The sequence below is a fragment of the Akebia trifoliata genome, chromosome 13, assembly GCF_017979445.1.
Source record: "Akebia trifoliata isolate Shusen 1 chromosome 13, ASM1797944v1, whole genome shotgun sequence".
Classification (NCBI taxonomy): Eukaryota; Viridiplantae; Streptophyta; class Magnoliopsida; order Ranunculales; family Lardizabalaceae; genus Akebia; species Akebia trifoliata.
In genome coordinates, this window is record NC_141387.1 from 11,859,139 (window position 1) to 11,879,524 (window position 20,386).

Below are 20,386 nucleotides of genomic sequence, written 5' to 3' on the forward strand. Positions count from 1 at the left end.
ATTGCCTCCAGGTAATGTTTCTTTCTCTTCTCTCTTGTTCAAATTTAATCTTTTAATTATTGAAAAACTCTAATCCCAAAATTCTCAATCAATTGAGAATTTGTTATCTAAGTGTGTGAGTATTTGAACTACAATTTTGCATCCTTACCCTGTATTTGATATCTATATCTGATTTTGCTAAGAATATCGGTATCCAACTATTTATCCCATAGACACCCCAATTTGAATGGGCCCCCATGCAAAAATGTCCAAAAAGATATTCTAAAAATAAAAATGGGCTTAAAGGCCCAAACCAAAAAAATGCTTACTTTATTACAAATAATGCCTTGGGACCTCTTTGCTTGGCCTATGGGCTAGAAATGTGTCACTCCTCACTACCTCACCTCTCAATCCAACCCAATCCTATACTAATCAAACCCAACCTAACCCCTAAGCCCATTGAACCTAAAACAACCCTAAGTCCAATCCAACCCAAATCATTACCCTATCCTAATCCCAAACCTCTACCAAAGTCCAATACCCATGATCACTACAAAGATCAATAATTATCAAAATGGGACACATGTCACCATCACAACCCATCTCCCTAATTCATCTACCCAATCCCATCATCATTTTCAAAAAACTAACAAACTCACACCCATGTCATAACCTATCCCTATCATTCTCTCCAAACCCCTCATCATAAGTCATCCCATAGCCCTTCTCCTTAATTAACTCACTTAACACACACCCCCACAACTTTTTGACACTTGTTATCGTCTTCTTCACCCTCTCAAAAATAGTTTTCTTCACCCTCTCAAAAATATCAACAACCATCCCTTTACACCATCAATTTTTAATCAAAACCAACTCTTTTAATCTCGCTTGATACTCAACCCATATGGGTTGAAAAAACCCACTTACACCACTTTCCACATATACCCTCCCTTTAACCTTAAATTTTATATACCTCATGTCATTTTCCACATTTTCACATTTTCACCCCATTCTACTCCTAAAAGTCACCTTCAAAATCTTATAATCCCCCTCTCTCTCATAAAACCCCTAATAATTGAATCCCTCTATCAAGCTTCAACTCCCATCACTCAACTCTCTCACCACTCAACCTTCATCTCTTTCAATTCTAAAGCATCTTCAACTCTCTCATCACTCAATTCTCATCTATGCATCAACTCATTACTTCAATTCTCAAGATCTATAATTCAAGTCATTCAAGTCAAAGATAAAACACACTTCAAGAAGACTTAGAATAAAAACTCAAAAAAGAAGAATAAGAACAAGGTAGGGTAGGGACAATGAGAAAAAAAAATAACATTCCCCCTTCTTTCCCCTCCATATTTTCCTTTTTTTTACTTCTCCTTTATCTCTTTTGTTCTTAGTTTTCTTGCAACTTGATAAGAAAATATCTTATCACGATTAAGGTAAAGATTTGCACATCATGATCAAAAGATCCAATCGGGAAATTAAGATCCATTCTTCATCAAGATCAGATTGGAAAATCTATCTTACAAGCGTTGACTTTGGGGGTAACCTCCAATCCTTGATGAAAATTTTAATCATTCTACGTGGTGTCTTGATCCAAATCTCACTATTGTGATTTTTGTTTGTATTTTCAAAATCGATTCCCACAGACGAAGCCAATTTGTAGAGGTAAAATCTCGGATGTTGTCGATTCCTCGAGATTTACCTATAACAATCAATCATCGGTGTTCTTGATGCATACAAATGATAAAAAATCACCCATAAAAATAATCAAAGAAAAAGGAAAAAAAAGAGAAGACAAGAAGCAAGATTCATCCTAAAGTCGAATTACGTCCCGGAACTCCGAATAACTTTTCCTCTATTCTTCAAACCATTATAAGATTTACAAAACCTAGCCTCCTATTTTTTTCCCTCCCCTGAGCCCTCTTCTTCTACCTAATAGCTCTCCTTATATAGATAAAAAATCAAACCCTAAAAGGAAAATAAAACAATTCAAGATTCTCTATAAATAAATATTCTCTAGTCAATTAGGAGACTTTCTATTTCTAGATAAGATTACAATCTTAATCAAATAAAATCTAATCCAAGATATATCAATCAATGCCTCAAGATATGTATTAATTGTTGTGTGATTGATCATCGATATTCGCCTTATTTACGTCAGGTGTTTAATATCGATTTTACCCTCTACAATAATTAAGTGTTTCAATTAATTAGGGAAACCTCTATTTTTTAATCGATTAGAATCCTTTGATGGGTTGAATTCTAATTCAATCCCAAAAATTGTATATGCATTAACTGAGCTATTGTAGTATAGTACGTGAGGTGATAAACATTGCATTAGGTATCCATCAATCATAGATTTGTGAAGCAGTTGAAAGCATAACTTCTTCTTAGAAATATAATGCAAATTTAACAAACTGTCATATTAATAAAAATCACCATTAATGCACCTCAAAACTATTATTATAAATTCAGCAAATTATGTTTATGTAAGTACTATATATTCAGCAAACTCGTTTAGGATTTTTATTAGAGATTTTTAGTTTTTATGAAAATATGAGATTTTAACCTTGATTTTCACAAATATATTGAAAGGATTTTATAGCCTTGATTTTCAATAAACTCCATGTGCACAGACCATAAAACTGAACAGAAAAATATTTAGCACTCAAAAGATTTTTTAAGTCTAAAAGGTTTCTACGAGAAGAGGTAAAATGTGATTCAAATTATGCTTCAAAACCAAATAGGTCAAATGTAAATGGACAACAAGATTTATTAAGAGATCCAAAGATTCCATCTTACAACTCCTCCAAAGCTAAGAAAAAGATTTATTAAGAGAAGGCATACAAATTACCTTAATTAATCAGGGCTTCAACTCAAATTGATCTACTAGGACTTGATCTTCGAGTGGATGAGAGACTTGTAGCTAGGGCAAACAATTGAGAGAGAAAGATAACCCCATGAAAAGTGATTACAAACTAATGGTTCACGATTCTTCATCTTATAAACTTGGGTTAGAAATTTCAGAATTAACTGATTTTTTGTGAGGATGATTATCTCACCATAGAGATCATCCTCATAAAAAAAAAAATTAGCCCATTCTAAATTTTTTAGCCCATATAAGATAAAAATGCTTCGTCTAGAATGTTATCTAGGATTTTGTCAAAGGAACGCCACTCAAATATATATATATATATATATATATTTGATGGCGTTCATATACCCTAAATAGAGCCAAACATTGTGGCAATGTATAGGTTAGAAGTTTTGGAATGGGCTGATGTTTTGTGAGGATGATCTTTATGACAAGGAGGTCATCCTCACAAAAAATCAGCCCATTCCGAAACTTCTAACCACATCAAAAGTGGTTTACAAAAACATGATGATCCCACAATTTTTCAACTTGTAAATTAGGGTTAGAAATTTCGAAATGAGCTGATTTCAGGTGAGGATGATCTCTTCACCATATAGACCATCCTCACAAAAAATCAGCCCATGTTGAAACTTCTAACCCCTATTTTGAAAAATGTTTAGTTCTCTTTAGGGCATCCAAACACTTCCTTATGTATAGAGAGAAAAGGATGGGGGGTGGGGGAGAGAGTGAGCACATGTGAATTTATAGAGGGGCACTTGGCCTACAAACTTAAAAAAAAAATTACATTATCTTTTTGAGAATTTGATATATTTTGAATTTGCCCTTACCCCAACTCAAGTTTTTGTGATTATTAAAACCCTTATGTTTGGATCATATTTGGTAATTGCTGCCACCCCCACTGATTACATTGCCCCTTGACTTAGGTCTTCTCTCATAGACAAATAAGACATGACCTAAATGGTTTTTTTTTTTTAAACCTCTAACAAAAAACCCATGAATTTTCGCCTAAAAAGCACTAGTCTTCATGTTCTTTAACCTTATCAGGCAACTATAATTTGCCCCCACTACAAAAACTCCTAGCTTCGTCCCCTTGTGTGTGAGAGAGATATTAGGGTAACATGTGAAAATCTGACACAAAAAAGCAATTGATATTCCCGAAAAAAATGGTGTCAAAACCCATCTCAACAAACATAATCACAGGCGGTGTATCCAGAGCCGCCCCTAATAAAATCTTATTGTCGACATTATAACATAATCGCCTCTATTTATACGTATTTTTGGGTGGTTTCACAAAACCACCTGCTGCTAATTTGCCACTAATTAGCAATGTTTTTGTAGTGTGTGTTTGCAAATAGAACCCGACGAATGGTTTGGTATTTAGAATTCAAAACATTATATTTGAGAACGCCATTATTTCGATGACTAGTTTAAAATCTTTCTACCTCCCAAGATGAATCATGATACTTTACATTGAGTCTATTTGATGAATAAATCACAACTATTTGATGAATGGATCACAACCATTATTATTTTTCCTTACAGTTTGAATAAATATGATGATCAATTTAGTAGTGAATTCATAGGACCCACCTAACTATACAATGAAAAAGAAAGTGTCAGGCTAGCCTGACTAACTTCGTAACATTTCAAATACTAAGAGAAACTCCAACGCACTTGGGTTTAGGTTAGGCATCCCCTCCCAAATGCCATTTTGTAGAACTAGAGCTTCAAGAAGGGACTCCAATGCACTCTATATTTAGAGAGCCATTTTGAAAATTTTTAGAGAGAGAGAAAGAGAAAGAGAGAAGAAGAGAGTGAGATTCTCTCTCTACTTGTTGGTGGTAAAAAAAATGATGCAGTTGGGAGTTATTTTATTGTAGATGAATTAAAAAATTTGTGGAGAGCTATTTTGTTGATACGATTGGAGTGCAAATCCCTTGAATAGAAAATATGCCTCTTCGTGTTAAAATGCCTACCAATTATGCCTAGCCGTTATGGATCTACGTTGGAGTTGCTCTAAGGGTCATGAACTCAAATTGTGGCCTTTCAAAACATGTTTTCATGTTATAAGGGGATTAGATGACAAAATTTTAAGAACTATTAATTTTTTATTTTAAAAAAAGTTAATTTTCACTGTTGAATTTTAATTATAAATTTGGAGTTTGGTAGTCATCAATTTTCAACACCTTGGATGAAGTTCAGAACAAATATATATATAGGGGGCGGTTCATGAGACATATGTAAAAACAATGGTTTTTCAAAATATGGGGTAGAGGTTTTGGATTGAGCTGATTTTTTGTGAGGATGGTCACTATGATGATAAGATCATCCTCACAAAAAATCAACTCAATTTGAAAATTCTAAATCCATCAAAAATGATTTACAAATTATTGGCAAAAAATCAGCAATCCACATTTTAAATAACTTTTAATGGGGTTAGAAGTTTCAGATTGGACTGATTTTTTTTCCGGATGATTTTCCTATCATAGAGATCATCCTCACAAAAAATCAGCTCAATTCAAAACTTCTAACCCATATTTTGAAAATTTATTAACGTTACATTATTTTTACATATATATATATATATATATATATATATAATATATATATATATATATATATATATATATATTATATATATATATATATATATGCGTGTGTGTGTGTATGTGTGGGTGACGTTCGGAAGCCTTAAAGAGAGTCAAACATTGTGCCAAACTTTTTTCCACATATGGCTCACAAAAAATCAGTCCATTCCAAAACATCTAACCCGATTAAAATTAATTTACAAAAATCGACGGTGCACAATTCTTCAACTTGTAAACTAGGGTTAGAAGTTTTGGAATGAGCTGATTTTTAGTGAGGATAATCTATTCACCATAGAGATCATCCTCACATAAAATCAGTCCATTCTGAAACATCTAACCTCTACTTTGAAAAATGTTTGGCTCTTTAGGGCCTCCGAACACTTCCCTACATATATTCATTTTTTTTATTATAAATTTTTTGTTTTAGTTATGAATTTTTCCTTGAAATTTAGAAGGCTATGGAGTTGGATTGACACTGTGATAATCCATGTAGGCTAAAAGACCCTTAGCAAGATTTGAAACCTTATTAAGTTAGTAAGGAAAGTGTGTTTAAAAAAGAAAACCAAATAAACATCAGCGGCTAAAATCAATTCCAACAAAATTCAAATAAAAGAGCCAACTTGAACCCCGCCAAATTTAAACGACAGAAACTCACTTTTTAAATATATGTTCCCGGGTTTTTTTTTTCCTTCCCACCGCTTCTGTGTTCTTTTAGATACACAGAATCTTTCAAAACCTCTCTCTCTGCAATCAAATCAGAAGAAGTAGAAATGGGGAGCAGATTTCATGGCCTCCACCCTCTAAAGAGATTCAAACTTCAGCAACAAAATGAAACTGAAGAGAATCCAAACTCACCACCTCTTCCAGCCAAGAAGAGAAAGGAATCTTGGAACCCTCTCCCCACCACCACCACCACCACCACCACCACTTATTGCTTACCTGCCAAGAAAAGAGTCTTGGCTCTACAACCTCTCTGCAACAGCCCACAAAAGCCCATTTCATCCTTCGATCTCAACGTCGAATACCAACAATCCCCCGAAAAAGAATCACCCATTTTACACAAAAACCAATCTGAGATCAAAGAAGGAAAAAAAGTAATTGAGGGATTTAAGTCCCACAAAGATGAAGAAGAAGTAGAAGAAGAAGAAGAAGATGATGGGATTGTTTGTGTAGTTTGCAATAGCACTGATGGAGATCCATCAGACCCCATTGTATTCTGCGATGGATGTGATCTGATGGTCCACGCCACCTGTTACGGCGATCCTCTCATCCATAGAATCCCCGAAGGCGATTGGTTCTGTACCAATTGCCAAATCTCTTCACCTTCTCCAAAAATTTGCTGTCTTTGCCCGGTAAAGGGAGGAGCCATGAAACCCACTACAGATGATCGGTGGGCCCACATCTTGTGCGCTTTACTCGTACCGGAAGTCTTTTTTAAGGATCCCGACGGTAGAGAAGGGATCGATTGTTCACGGGTTCCTCTCAAAAGATTTGAAGATGTTTGTTATATTTGTAATTCGACAAATGGGTGTTCGATCGAATGCTCCGAACCCAAATGCTCATTAGCATTCCATGTTACTTGTGGGTTGAATGAGGAACTCTGTATTGAGTACAGAGAAGGGAGAAGTGGTAGAGGAGGAGCAATTGTTGCTGGATTCTGCAAAACCCACACTGAGCTTTGGAAAAAGGTGATCTTTCTTATTTCAAAATTTAATTTCAATTTAAGTCAAAATCTGATTTTAATGGATAATTTGATGTGATTTTATTCTTGTTTTTCTTTGTTTGCAGCAACAACAAACTGGAAAGTTCAAAATTGTGGCCAGGGAGGATCATAAGAAGTAAATCAATCACTGATAATTGTTCTCCTAGACAAATGTTAATTTCTTTTATTTAAACTTGCTTGCATTTGGAATTTGTAGTGTTAACTTGCGAAATTTAGTGATTTTACATGATTTATTGACTGGTTTTTACCCAAAAACATCATATTGTATTACAATTTATTAGCCAATATGCATTGGTATCGGTTGAGACCAAAACGAAACCGACTCTGAAACATTAATTGTTTCGGGAATTTATCAATTGATACAATATCAATTTTTCTCTTGACTGAGACATTGTGTTTTGACGAAATTTTAACCTTCGTTATCAATATATTATTGGTCTTGATCTATTAATCTAGTTTTTGGTTAAAGAATCTTTTTCTAGTTGCTCTGAAATAATTAGGAGATTCTCTAGAAGAATTTGAGAATGAAAAGTTTCGGTGCAATAATGGAGGTAGAGTGTAATACAACAATGTTGTTACATACACTACCAGAGTCCTAACAACTTGGCTATGGCATTAAGTTGAACCGATATACTCTTCATCTTGATTCAGTTTGTAGTGCATTGCTTACGACCAAACTTCTTGTTGATTTGGATTCACTTTCGGTTACTCAATGTTATGGATAAAATGATGGATTTTTCAATCCACTTTACTAGGATTTAGGCATCAAGCTCTAATCAAATTAACAATTAAATTAATGTGATTCATGAAACTAAATCTACATACTTTGAATCATGAATAATAATATAACAATCAATGAGGTGATTTTCTTGATGCCTCTAACACCAATTTATAACAATCGTAAAAAGCAAAATCGTGTTGATAGTTCTATCCCAATCTCTATTAGGTAGTCAAATAGATGGGAATTCATTGTAATGCTTATGGGATAGTGACGGCTTCTTATTTATAGGATTTGTTTATTCCTCATATTTATGCCCATCATAAAGTGGGGAAATGGATAGGTGATTACTCTTGCGTTGAGGGAAAACCACGACTCACGTTTTGAATTGGAGATCATTAGATTGCACGATGGTTTTTCATTTCTAACCTTAGTTAATAAGTTAAGCAATTAATTAACCCATTAAAAATAATGTTATGTGTCGGATCAAAATAGTTTTCAAAAGATAATAATGTTGTTAATTTAGAAATTGCATGTTTAAAATAAAACACTAGTTAAAACTTATTAATTTTGAAAATGTTTCAACATATAAATCACCAATAAATCATATTTTTCTTGTACATGTGCATTGAGAGATGTCGAAATGTTCATAAATCAATGGACCTACACAAAAAAGATATGAGGAAATTTTTAGGGGCTATGAAATCAAGCTTTTTATACCATGGGCCTTTTTTAACGCAAATTTTTGCCTTGAGAGACTAGTTGAAACTTCAAATGTTTTTTTAGAGGGTATTGGGCTTTTAAAGACATGCTTGTGGGCCTACTTGGAAGGAGAATGTGTAATGAACTTAATAAATACGGATGTGGAAAGAGTTTTCTCAATTTCAATTCAAGAAAGAATAATGTACATGTAAATAGGAAAATGCTGGAGTGATATTAAAATTGACATTGTTTCGCACATTGTTGATGTGGAGGTGTATATTGAACCATAGATGCATTTTGTCAAGATACAAGTGAACATCATCTATGGTTCTGTGTGCACCTCTACATCAGCAATGTGTGAAATGATGTCAAGTTCAATGTCACTCCAGCACTACTCATGTAAATAATACCAAGTTTAGGGTTTGCCTATGCTAGAAAAAGGTTCCATAAAATTTAGTTTTTCACCTTAGGATTTGTTTGTTTTAAATAGAAAGTTTAAAGTTGCCATCACATAAATATAAAACTAAATGCCAAACAATAGAAAAAGAAATATATAATATGATTGTTGCACTATATTATACATTTTTAGCTTCAATGTTGTATTGGGTCTTATAATTTGCATGGTATTATGATTGCCCATCTCGATTGGTGTCCAACACTTGTCTTCTAGATAAGGCCTATTGAATGGTGTATCTAAAATGATGTAAGACCATCTTGCTCTAGCCTTGGGCTATGTTTGGATTGAGAGAAGTGGAGAGTAGAGAAGAGAAACTCAATTTCACAAGAGAGAACTTGGGACAACATTGGAATTTTAAAATATCATAAAAGAGATCTAAGGGCAGAGTTAGAATTGTAAAATATTTTCTCTCCATTTCTCTACTCTTCTCTCCACTTTTGGAGAGAAAGAAAACTAACATTTTTTTCTCTCCTCTTCTCTCCAATTCTTTTTTCTTCTCTCCCACTTAACAATCTAAACAAGAGAAATTCATTTATTTTTTCTTCTCTTCTCTCCATTTCTCTCAATCCAAACATAGCATTTAGGTTCCTTTGATATCTTCAAAACAAAAATGACATAAAAGAAATTTAATGTTGAATAGTGGCCTTTTCAATTTTACAAAATTTGAGTATTTTTTGGGCCTTTAACTATGGCTTTCAATGTATAAGATTCATCTCACATTAAAGACCATGATGCGATGAAGCAAAAGAGTCGGTGCCTAGGTAGTGTACTAGGCCAAAGTAGTTATCGATTTTTGAGGAAGTTAGAAAGCATATATCAGTTGTGAAGGAAGTGGTTGACGAGCTCACATCCATGATTGGAAACTTCTTATATAAGCATTGGTTATAGAGGCAAGAAAGGTATTGTGGAACCCACTTCATTGTAGTTGGATTCATAGGGATTTTTATCCCTCACAAAATTATAGCAAAGTAGGATAGAGCGTTGTGTTTTATTATATACTAGAGCTTTTCCGTGCCTATGATGTGGGAATCCTCTTTAGGGTTAAAGGGGTAAAATGGGAAAGATAGTAAAGTCAAAGGGGTACAAAGTTGGTTGAATATATATCATTGAAGGAAGTAAGGGGGAGAGATAATAAAGTTAAAGGGGAAGTAGGGTCGACCCCACTTCATTGTAGTTGGATTGAGAGGGATATTTATTGCCTCACAAAACTGTTCCATGTGGTAACCAACTTTTTGATCAATACATTTTGTCCTATATGTGTTAGAAGTTTCAGAATGGGTTGATTTTTGGTGATGATGATTTTTATGGCGAGGAGATCATCCTTACTAGAAATCTGCCCATTGCAAATGTAAATGCTAAAAATCGATTCTCTAAAAATGCAAAAATAAATATTAAGAATTGAAATATGAAAAATGCCCAAAAATTATATAAAAAAACATACCTTCAACCATTGATTTTCACACTCTTTCACTGTACTTTTTCTGTCTCAATTGGCATTTCCAAAACTCAGATTCATTCTAATAGATGGTATAGATTGAAGGAGAGATTGAGAGAGTGAGAAGTTAGAGGACCAAACGGATCTAAATATAACCAAATCAGCCAATTGCTAATCCATATAAGATAAAATATGTTAGTCAAATAGCTAGTTGTCGAACAGAATAGGTTCTCTTATATGACTTAAAAGTTTCGAATTGATTTTTTGTGAGAATGATCTCTATGGTGAGGAGATCATCCTTACAAAAAAAATAAAATAAAAAAAGCCCAATCTGAAATTACTAACCACATCAAAAGTGGTTTAGAATTGTGGATCGTCGATTTTTTACCGTTAATCTGCAAATCACTTTTGATGGGATTAGAAGTTTTAGATTGAGTTGATTTTTTGTGAGAATGATCTCCCCACCAAAGAGATCATCTTCACTAAAAAAGGCCCAATCCAAATCCTTAAGTCACACACACACACACACACACACACACACACACACACACACACACATATATATAGAAAGAGAGAGAGAGAGAGGGATCACAAAAGAGGGGGGATCATACTTCAGAAAAATTACTTTCAAGTTTAACTACTTTAACAATCACATGATGACTTAGGTGTTGTTTGTTAAACTGAAAAAAAAAGTGTTGAATAGCATTAAGTGCTGAAACTTATAAGCGTTGAATTTAAGTGCAAAAAAAGTTGTTTGTTTATATGCCGAATCATGTTTGTTACACATTGCTGAAATTGATAAATTGTCTTTTTTACCTTTACAATCATATTATACATTATTTGCATGTTTCAAATGCCTATTTCTTATCAAATATAATAAAATATATTATTTTTCATAAAATTAAAATACAATTCATTTTTAAATAAGAAGTAATACTCAAAATTTCAATTTGTAAATAATAATTTTTATTTCTAAAAGTCCACAAATTTCAAATTAAAAATAATAATGTCATACAAGTCATTAAAATTTGAAATCAACATTAAAAGAACTTAATTTTGAATGAATAATTTTTGATGGAAATGAAGGATGTGTAATTATAAAAACACCCTATGAATTAATAAGAGCAATCCACACCATAGCCAATTTTTTTTTGTCTTATATGAGTTAAAGTTTTTGGAATGAGCAAATTTTTGGTGATGATGATCTAAATGGTCTAGAGATCATCCTCACCAAAATTCTGCCCATTCCGAAATTTCTAATCACGTCAAAAATGGTTTCCAAAGAAAAAATGGATGATTTATGATTTTTGAACTTGTTTTGAAGGAATAAGAAGTTTTGGGATGGGCTAATTTTTGATGAGGATGATCTCTTCATTGTATAGATCATCTTCACCAAAAATCAACTCATTCCAAAACTTTTAATTTATATAAGACAAAATAATTTGGCCATGGTGTGAGTTTATTAATTTGAAAGATGCTTATATACTTATCCATGGGATATAAGAGGTAATATCCTTTGAAGTATAAGGGCATACTTGTCCGTGCCCAAAAAAATGAAAGGCATATATGTCCGTTCCAAAAAAGTAAAGTGCTTACCGCTTCAACACTTTTTTCAACATTAAAATAGTGTTGAATTTTTGTCACTTATTTTTAACAATAAGCGCTGGAGATATAAAGTAAACAAACATGCTATTTTGACAAAAAGTGTTGAATTTTTTTTTTTCCAGCAATAAACGCTGAAAAATAGCACAAACAAACACCAACTTAGTAACTAGTCTTTTGCTAATTTTTAAGATGGATGATTATACAAGAGAGATTCTATTGACACACCAACTTATACTTACAACACATCGATCCTTTTGAAATTTACATTAGAATGGTGTGTTATGAGTAAAAGTTGGTGTGTTAATTAAAGTTTTCTTATATAAAACACTACAATAAACACATAAATCAATTAGAGTTTAACATGCACAATCTCAATAAAAATTTGGATGGCATATTAAATCAATTATGAAATTTAATACTAATTTTGAATTGTTCGGTACAAGATCACATACAATATTAAATTTCTACTAAAAAATTCAAGTGAAACATTTGCAATACAAAACACAACACACGTACTTTACATAATTCAATGAAAAACTAATTAATAAACCTAAAAAAATTATTAATTTGCATAGTTTAAAAGTTCATAGAAAAGAAATATTATAATTTGAGCCAAACCTTTGTAATGTTTGAAGAGTATGTTTTAAATCATTTTTTTGAAGAGTGTGGATATCTAAATTAACTTATAAAATTGTATTTGCCCAAAGGGTAAATACGAAGTTTAAGAATATAGGAGTATCTCTAATATTGATCAAAATGTGCACTGGGTTCCAAATTACCCTTAAAAAATTGTAAATGTAGAGAATAAAAAATTTCTTTTGATTTTTAAGGAGGTGGAGGATAAGAGAATAACGTTAAAAATGAAAAAAAAAAAAAAAAAACTCATTTTGCCAGAGAGGGATAGAAATTCATTTTCCCTCTTAGGGTGGAACATCAACTAAGATTGAACATCCAATTAGGACTAATATTTTACAACAATATTTTGAAGATGAGTGTATAGATATAAATTTAAATATAACTTGACACGTGAATGTGATTATAAATGGTTCTTTCAAAATTTTGGAAAGTCGGAATCTAAAAGGGAAGACTCGGGATCCAATATGGTGCTCGTTCCTAGGAATGGTGTCTATTTGCAGGGTCAACTCAATATAAGTTGAAGCCTAAAGCGAAAGTTTGAAATGAGGCTTTTTATTTTATATATATTTTTATATATCTTTAATATATTATACAAATAATATTAATTAACTTTTTATAATAAGATGAAAATTTTATTTAAAATCCGCTCTTCTCCTTTTTTGAGATGCAAATGTAGATCTTTAGAAATTTTTATTTTTTAACTTCCACGGTGCAAACTTCCAACATGGACATGCCTCGATGTTTTGGTGAACATATGGGATGCCCCCAGTGTTTTGAAATTGATGAGATGCAGCCATTGAACTCAACCTTCTTAATAGATTAATGGAAATTATGACCCATATGCACTCGTCTTTAACATCAAGCTTTATCTACACTTTCTTTTGGTAAAAAAAAATTAATCCTCAACTTGAACTTTGGATTGTATCTATTTTTACCTTCAATTCTTAAATTTGAGAGTTTGAGAGCCTCCATTTTTAACACCTTGGATGAAGTTTAAAGCAGTTCTTGTTGTTGTTATTTTTATTTTTATTTTTTTTTAAATAAATTTTTTCTATGAAATCTAGAAGGTTGTGATGTTGGATTGCCAATGTGATAACCCAAGTGGGCCCAACAATCCTAAATAAGATTTGATATCTTTTGAAGTTAATAAGGGAAGTCTTTTTCTAAACTTAATATAATGAGTTCCTTACTACTTAGGTCTTTGAGATTAAATGGATTACCACATACTCCACATCCCTCAAGATTTCATAGAAATAGATAAATTTTTTTTAAAAAAATCTTGACTTGATCCAAGGTTTTGAAAATGGATGGCAACCGAAACCCCAAACTTAAAACTAAAATTGGACTTGAAAAATAAGTTACATATGAAAAAACATATGTAAAAACAATGTAACATTAATAAATTTTCAAAATATGGGTTATAAGTTTCGGATTGAGTTGATTTTTTGTGAGGATGATCTCTATGATGGGAAGATCATCCGAAAAAAAAAAAAAAATCAGTCCAATCTGAAACTTCTAACCTTATTATAAGTGATTTAGAATGTGGACCGTCGATTTTTTTGTTAATTTTTATCAATAATTTATAAATCACTTTTGATGGGTTTAAAAGTTTCAGATTGAGCTGATTTTTTGTGAGGATGATCTTCTCATCATAGTGACCATCCTCGCAAAAAATCAGCTCAATCCAAAACCTCTAACCCATATTTTGAAAAATTCATTGTTTTTACATATGTCCCTTGAACCGCCTTATATATATTTTAAATTATAAGTAATTCTTTTTGATGCATGTGGGCTTGCACATCCCACGTTCTATATATCTTAAGAGATATTTTCTTTTGAGAAGCTTGACATTTTGTTGAAAGAGTTTCTTTTTTAATCTTTTTTTTTTTCTTTTGAAAGTCTCAACCGACCATAATTAAAGGATGTATAAAGGGTTTTTTTTTTTTTTTTTTTTTTTTTTTTGGGGGGGGGGGGGGGGGGGGGGGGGTTAGCTAGAGAGGGCAGCCGTCTATTTGGCATAATTTAGTTGGTGTTTAAAACACCTCGGCTCCTACCCTAGCTGTCCACGCAGCTCTATATGTATTTGTTTTCCAATCAAATTGTGCCATATAGACACCATTTTAATAACAAGTGATCATTTTGGATCACGATTCAAGAGGAAAATTATGTCTATATCTTCTATTCTTTTATTAAGCTTTTGACGTTGCTATATTTGGGGGTGCAACTTGATTCGGTTTGATTCGATTTGAGATCAAATTAGAATCAAACCAACATAAGTCAGTTCCACTAAATAAAAATCAGAATCAGAATCAAATCAAATTTCATTGGAACTAAATCAACCCAAATTAAATTAAAGTCGGTTTGGTTTGGTTTAGTTCTATTGGTTGTTAATGTTATATAAATTATAACATTTTTTAAAGAAAAAAACAAATATATAATAAAAATAAAATTTCATACAATAAATCATTAATCTGTCCATATAAAATCATTTGTTTATCCATGAAAGATCATTAATCTACGTCCTAACAACTCAAATAATTCATAATAATAATTATTATACATGGATATGTATTTATTTATTTATTACATAAGGGTCTGTTTCTCGATTCGATACGACTGTATACAAGCTTGATCTGAGAACCGAACCAAACCACTCCAAAAGCTATCTATGTGGTTCGGTTCTCAGTTTGAACCGGACCAAGTTGCACCCCTAGCCATATTAATGTTTTAAAAGTGATTTTGAATTAATTTTTTTTTACCAAAATAAGTAAGAAAAATAATTTTCTTTTTAACGACATAAAGGATAGTAGTGGGAAACATTCAAAAGTTAATTATGTAAGGACAAACTAGTGGCACAGCACCCATGATCAATTGCACCCCATCACTTAAAAATTCCCCTTTGCACTCTATTTGGATTATTAATCTCCAAAAATAATAGAAAAAAAATATTTCACTCATTTTCTTCTTCTTCCTCCCCCACCATGCCCACCTAAATAAGTGTTGGTTCAATCATTTTTGTAGAATCTAATATATGTGCAAACATCACAAATCACCATGTATCCAAATTGACCGGCTTTGATGATTTTAGACTCATTGTGAGACTTATGGAACTTGTTGGAATCCATGTCAAAACTTCAGGTTAATCTTCAATCACAAAATCCAAGAGTTAAGATTCAAGCCTTTATCAATTTCTAAACAAAGCCTATATAGATATTAGAAAGCCAATACCTTCAATTAGTGCCAAAGAGAAAATGAACAAAATCAAACACAAGAAAAAATAGAGCACAAACTTATAATAAGCCATTAGAAGATGAATACGACCCTAACTCATAAGATTACCATAAAGAAATGCAATTAGTATGACAAAATTGAGGTTCAGAAAAAAGCAATTTTTTAATGTTAGCGCAACCAAGACTAGTGGTGTGCAACTAGTTGGTCCCTTATATGTATTATCCATAGTTTTAAAACTATAAAACTTGCTAGTCGAATTGGATGAGTCAACTAAAAGTAAATTATTAACTTATAAATATTTAAATATTATTTAATACTTTAAAATAAATAAAAATATTTATTTTTATCTACAAAAAATATTAGAGTAATGATTTTTTGACTCCCCGCGTGACATACTCAAAATACTCTCTTGATGCGGCACTTGTTAGCACCATAGATCTTTTCCCCTCGGGATACACAACTGCACATATTTATGGGGATGTTTAGATGTAATGCCGAGGCATAAAATCTATGGTCCTAGAACATGCCACATCAGGTGAGTATTTTGAGTATGCCATGTGGGGGAGTTAGGTTCTCACGACTCAAAATATCATATGTAACAAAAAAAAAATCGGTTATATTTCTAATTTGACTGGGTGCATTTTCAAGCTGTCTCAGATGAGTTTGACTCAAAAATGTGCTGAGTTTACTTGGAGAATTGGTTCCATCAAGTTAGGGGCCGTCAGCTCGAAATTCAATCGTGTCAAATTGATTCGGATGAGTGAGTTTTGAATCGACTCAATGAGTTTTAAAACTAGGATCTTATAATCACATCCAATTGAAATTTTAATATGATGATGAAATACATTGAAAACCTTGTAAGACAGCTTGCTTGCATAGCATCATTGACGCCCCACCTTTATGTTATGCCTTTAATAGGCTTAAGACTAGCAAGCTTCCTCACTTTCAATCTGCTTCATTATAATATAAATAAGAATAAAAATAAAAGAGATTGAAGGAGGATTTGCGACCCAGCTAAGACTAAAGTCATTCCATGGAAACCAACCACTTATTTATATAATATGGAATCTTCTTCCAAATGATGGGTTTCATATATAATTTATGCTTCAAATGAAAAGGAATTCTAAATAATTAAGGAACGAATAGATCCTTAAAATAAACAATGAAATAAAGACAAATAACCAACCCATTATGGGGACAATGAAGAAGATATCCATGGATTTCAATTAAACAAAGTCTACCAAATCATGGTTTAAAAAGCTCCTCGAGTTGACTCACTGATCAATTTGATTTCTAGGTGACGCAGTCATAAAATATTGGTAGAACTAGTTTGATCCATATGTTTAATATATGAATAATGTTGAAGTGACCTCAAGATTGACCTCATATCACACTTTCTTGATATTGGAAATGTACAGGAGCCATAGATGCTTTTCATCAAGATAAGATTGCAAAGCATTTATGGTTCTGTGCGCACCTCCACGTCAAGAAAGCGCGATATGAGATCACTCCAACATGACTCTTAGGTATTTTAGTTGAGGAGCAAAAAATAAATATTAGAATTTAGAGAATAATGTTAAAGTGATCTCATGCTAGAACCACATATCTCACTTCTTGACGTGAAAGTAAATGTGAATCATAGTTGATTTTCATCGAGATAGGAATGAAAAAGCATCTATGGTTCCTATCCACTTTCACGTCAAGAAGTGCAATACAAGGTTCTAGGTTGAGGTCACTCCAACATGACTCTAATTTAAAATGTATAAGTTATTTTTCACTATTTATTAATTATTATATATTTTTTGATTCATCCAAGTCGACCCGTAATTTGTCCACTTGAGATTTGATGAACATTCAAATTGAATTGAGTACTCGACTTTTAAAACCATGTACCAAACATGGTGGGATACAGTGTTTTTAGTGAATTAAACCCTAAAGATTTCTTGATGGAAATCTCATGCTATGATTAGTCACGCATGCCAAAAGCATATATAGAAAATTAGCCTACTTAGTAGTTTAGACTACTTATTCTAATCAATAATTATCCACTTTGTGGACAGACTAGCTGTCATACATTAGTGCTTATTTGAATTATATATTTGACCCACACATTCGAGTCCCAGGCCCCACAAATAGCAATAAGCTGATACTTGATCTTGGTGGGTGGTACTTCTATCAAAGTGTTTTTATAAAAGTATTTCAATAAAAATTGAGAGACAATGCATTTTCTAATTGAAATAATTAACATTTTATAGTTTAAATGTTTATTATCTAAGAAAAATATGATTTTATTGTTGAGAAAACATGAGCAATCAAATTAAGAAACGAATCGAAACAATTGCAAATAACATAAAAAAACACAAAGATGTCCACTGATCACACCAATTCCAATATGAAGAGAAAATTTGCAATTATGGATTACACCCTTATATATACCCCATGAAACATAACTAGGATTTTGCATAATATAGCTCGACCAACGGGATGCGTGGCTTGATTAACAATACCTCCTTCTTGACTAGTATTATTAGGTTTTATAAACCACAACACTTATGACTAAGCATCTTCTAATCTATCTTATTTTATAAAAATTATATATTTAAAAAAAAAAAAAAATTATATATACATAAATTTCATAAATCAAGATAAATAATTGCATAATGATTTTCCAACTAGAAAGTCTTCACTCTGTCAATCCTCTGTTGACGTGTTATAGACACAAAACCATGGATCTATTTTCTAGGAATACAAAAATTCAAATCCTCATAAAAGATGATGTCGGAAAGAGAGATGAAAATCAAATTAGGATAGAAAAAAACATACAACTCACCACCGTTGGAATCCACCATCAGTTAAGAACTTAACAGACATATAATTCACACAAAATTAAAGAAATGAAGAAATTGTTCTTCAAAAGCTTAAAGCTCGAAATTCATTTTCACCCACCAATTACAAAGTTATGAACTTAAATAAATACGTGGAACACCCCTTAGTTATAAAAGCTATTACAATTTCAATAAAATTCTTGAGGACCAAGTAAACTTAATAGGAACTAATCAAGACCCAAAACATTGGAAAGTACAAAAATTAACTTACAATAAAATGTGTTGGACCGAAAATTGAAAGGTAGCAAAATGTTGATTTTCACGGATTCCACAGTCATCCAGACACCATCTAACAAAATGGCCATAACTTTCTATGGGGAAGTCCAAATGATGCACTGTTTGATCCGTTGGAAAATAAGTAAAATTATCTTTCCAACCATATATGATTTGTTGTATTAAATGTAGATATTATTTCCATAAATTAACTGTAAAATCACCTTAGAATTATAGAGGTAGACCCACATGTATTCGTGTACACATAATTGGGTTAGGCATGCACACAAGCTCCTGCATCATACACTTCCAGTTGCGTACAAACTTTTCTCTGAGTTGTCACTATCTTCATTTTCATGGTAAGGAGAAATGTCAGCTATATTGAAGGTTGCCGACATACCGTAATCTCCTGGAAGCTCAATCTTGTAGGTGTTGTCACTAATGCGCTAGATAACTTTAAAAGGACATCAGCTTGGGCCTTTAGTTTGCTATGACGACCAAGGAGAAATGTTCTTTGTTGAGATTTATCCATACCAGATTGCCTTTTTTAAAACTTGTGTGTATGAGATTCTTGTTAGCACGTTTCTGATAGATAGTGGTTTGCTTCAAAATACATTGCCTAACCTCCTCATGTAGCTTCTTTATGTATTTTGCATGTGCCTCAACATCACTATTGAATTTGTGTGATGTAGGGAGTGAAGCTAAGTTCAGAGGACTGTGAGAATTCTTGCCATAGACAATCTCAAATGGACTTGTTCCGAGGTCTAACTAGTAAACCTATTGTAAGCAAACTTTGCATGAGGTAGGACAATGTCCCATTAACGAACATTATTACGAACCAAGCTACGAAGTAAATTTCCCAAACTCCGATTATCCAATTTAGTCTGCCCATTCATTTGAGGATGATGAGAGGTACTAAACTGAAGAGACGTCTCGAGTCTGCACTACAAAGTATGCCAGAAATGGCTCATAAACTTAGGATCTTGGTCAAAAGTTGTAAATGGTAAAATCAGAATTGGACACATGGCGTAAATAAGACGAATATCGATGACCGATCACATGACAATTGATGCATATCTCAAGGCATTGATATATCCTTGAGTAGATTTTTGGTTAAGATTGTAATTTTATTCAAAAACAGAAAGTCTCCTCATTGATTAGAGAATATTTATTTCTAGATAAGGAGAAATTTTGGAAAAGATCCTGATTGGATTTGATTTTTCTTTTAAGGTTTGTTTCTCTATCTAGATAAGGAGTGAATAAGTAGAGGAAAATTGGGGGGGGGGGCTCGAAAGAAAAAGGAAGAGGAGAGAAGGCTAGGGCTTGTAAA

At 32.5% G+C, this 20,386-nt stretch overlaps 1 protein-coding gene across 1 annotated transcript; it reads left to right on the top strand.

The window, feature by feature from the left end:
• Nucleotides 1-6,155: 6,155 nt before the first annotated feature.
• Nucleotides 6,156-7,491, top strand: LOC147387862 (uncharacterized). Its single transcript, XM_086421381.1, has 2 exons — nt 6,156-7,139; nt 7,240-7,491. The coding sequence occupies exons 1-2, from the start codon at nt 6,222-6,224 to the stop codon at nt 7,291-7,293; spliced, it is 972 nt and encodes a 323-aa protein (XP_086277507.1). The 5' UTR covers nt 6,156-6,221; the 3' UTR covers nt 7,294-7,491.
• Nucleotides 7,492-20,386: the final 12,895 nt, after the last annotated feature.

What these genes read in the sequence shown, in the direction of transcription:
- LOC147387862 (XM_086421381.1), top strand. Translation starts at nt 6,222, where the DNA reads ATGGGGAGCAGATTTCATGGCCTCCACCCTCTAAAGAGATTCAAACTT. An exon ending in ACACTGAGCTTTGGAAAAAG is followed by an intron (nt 7,140 to 7,239) that starts GTGATCTTTCTT and finishes CTTTGTTTGCAG; the next exon opens with CAACAACAAACTGGAAAGTT.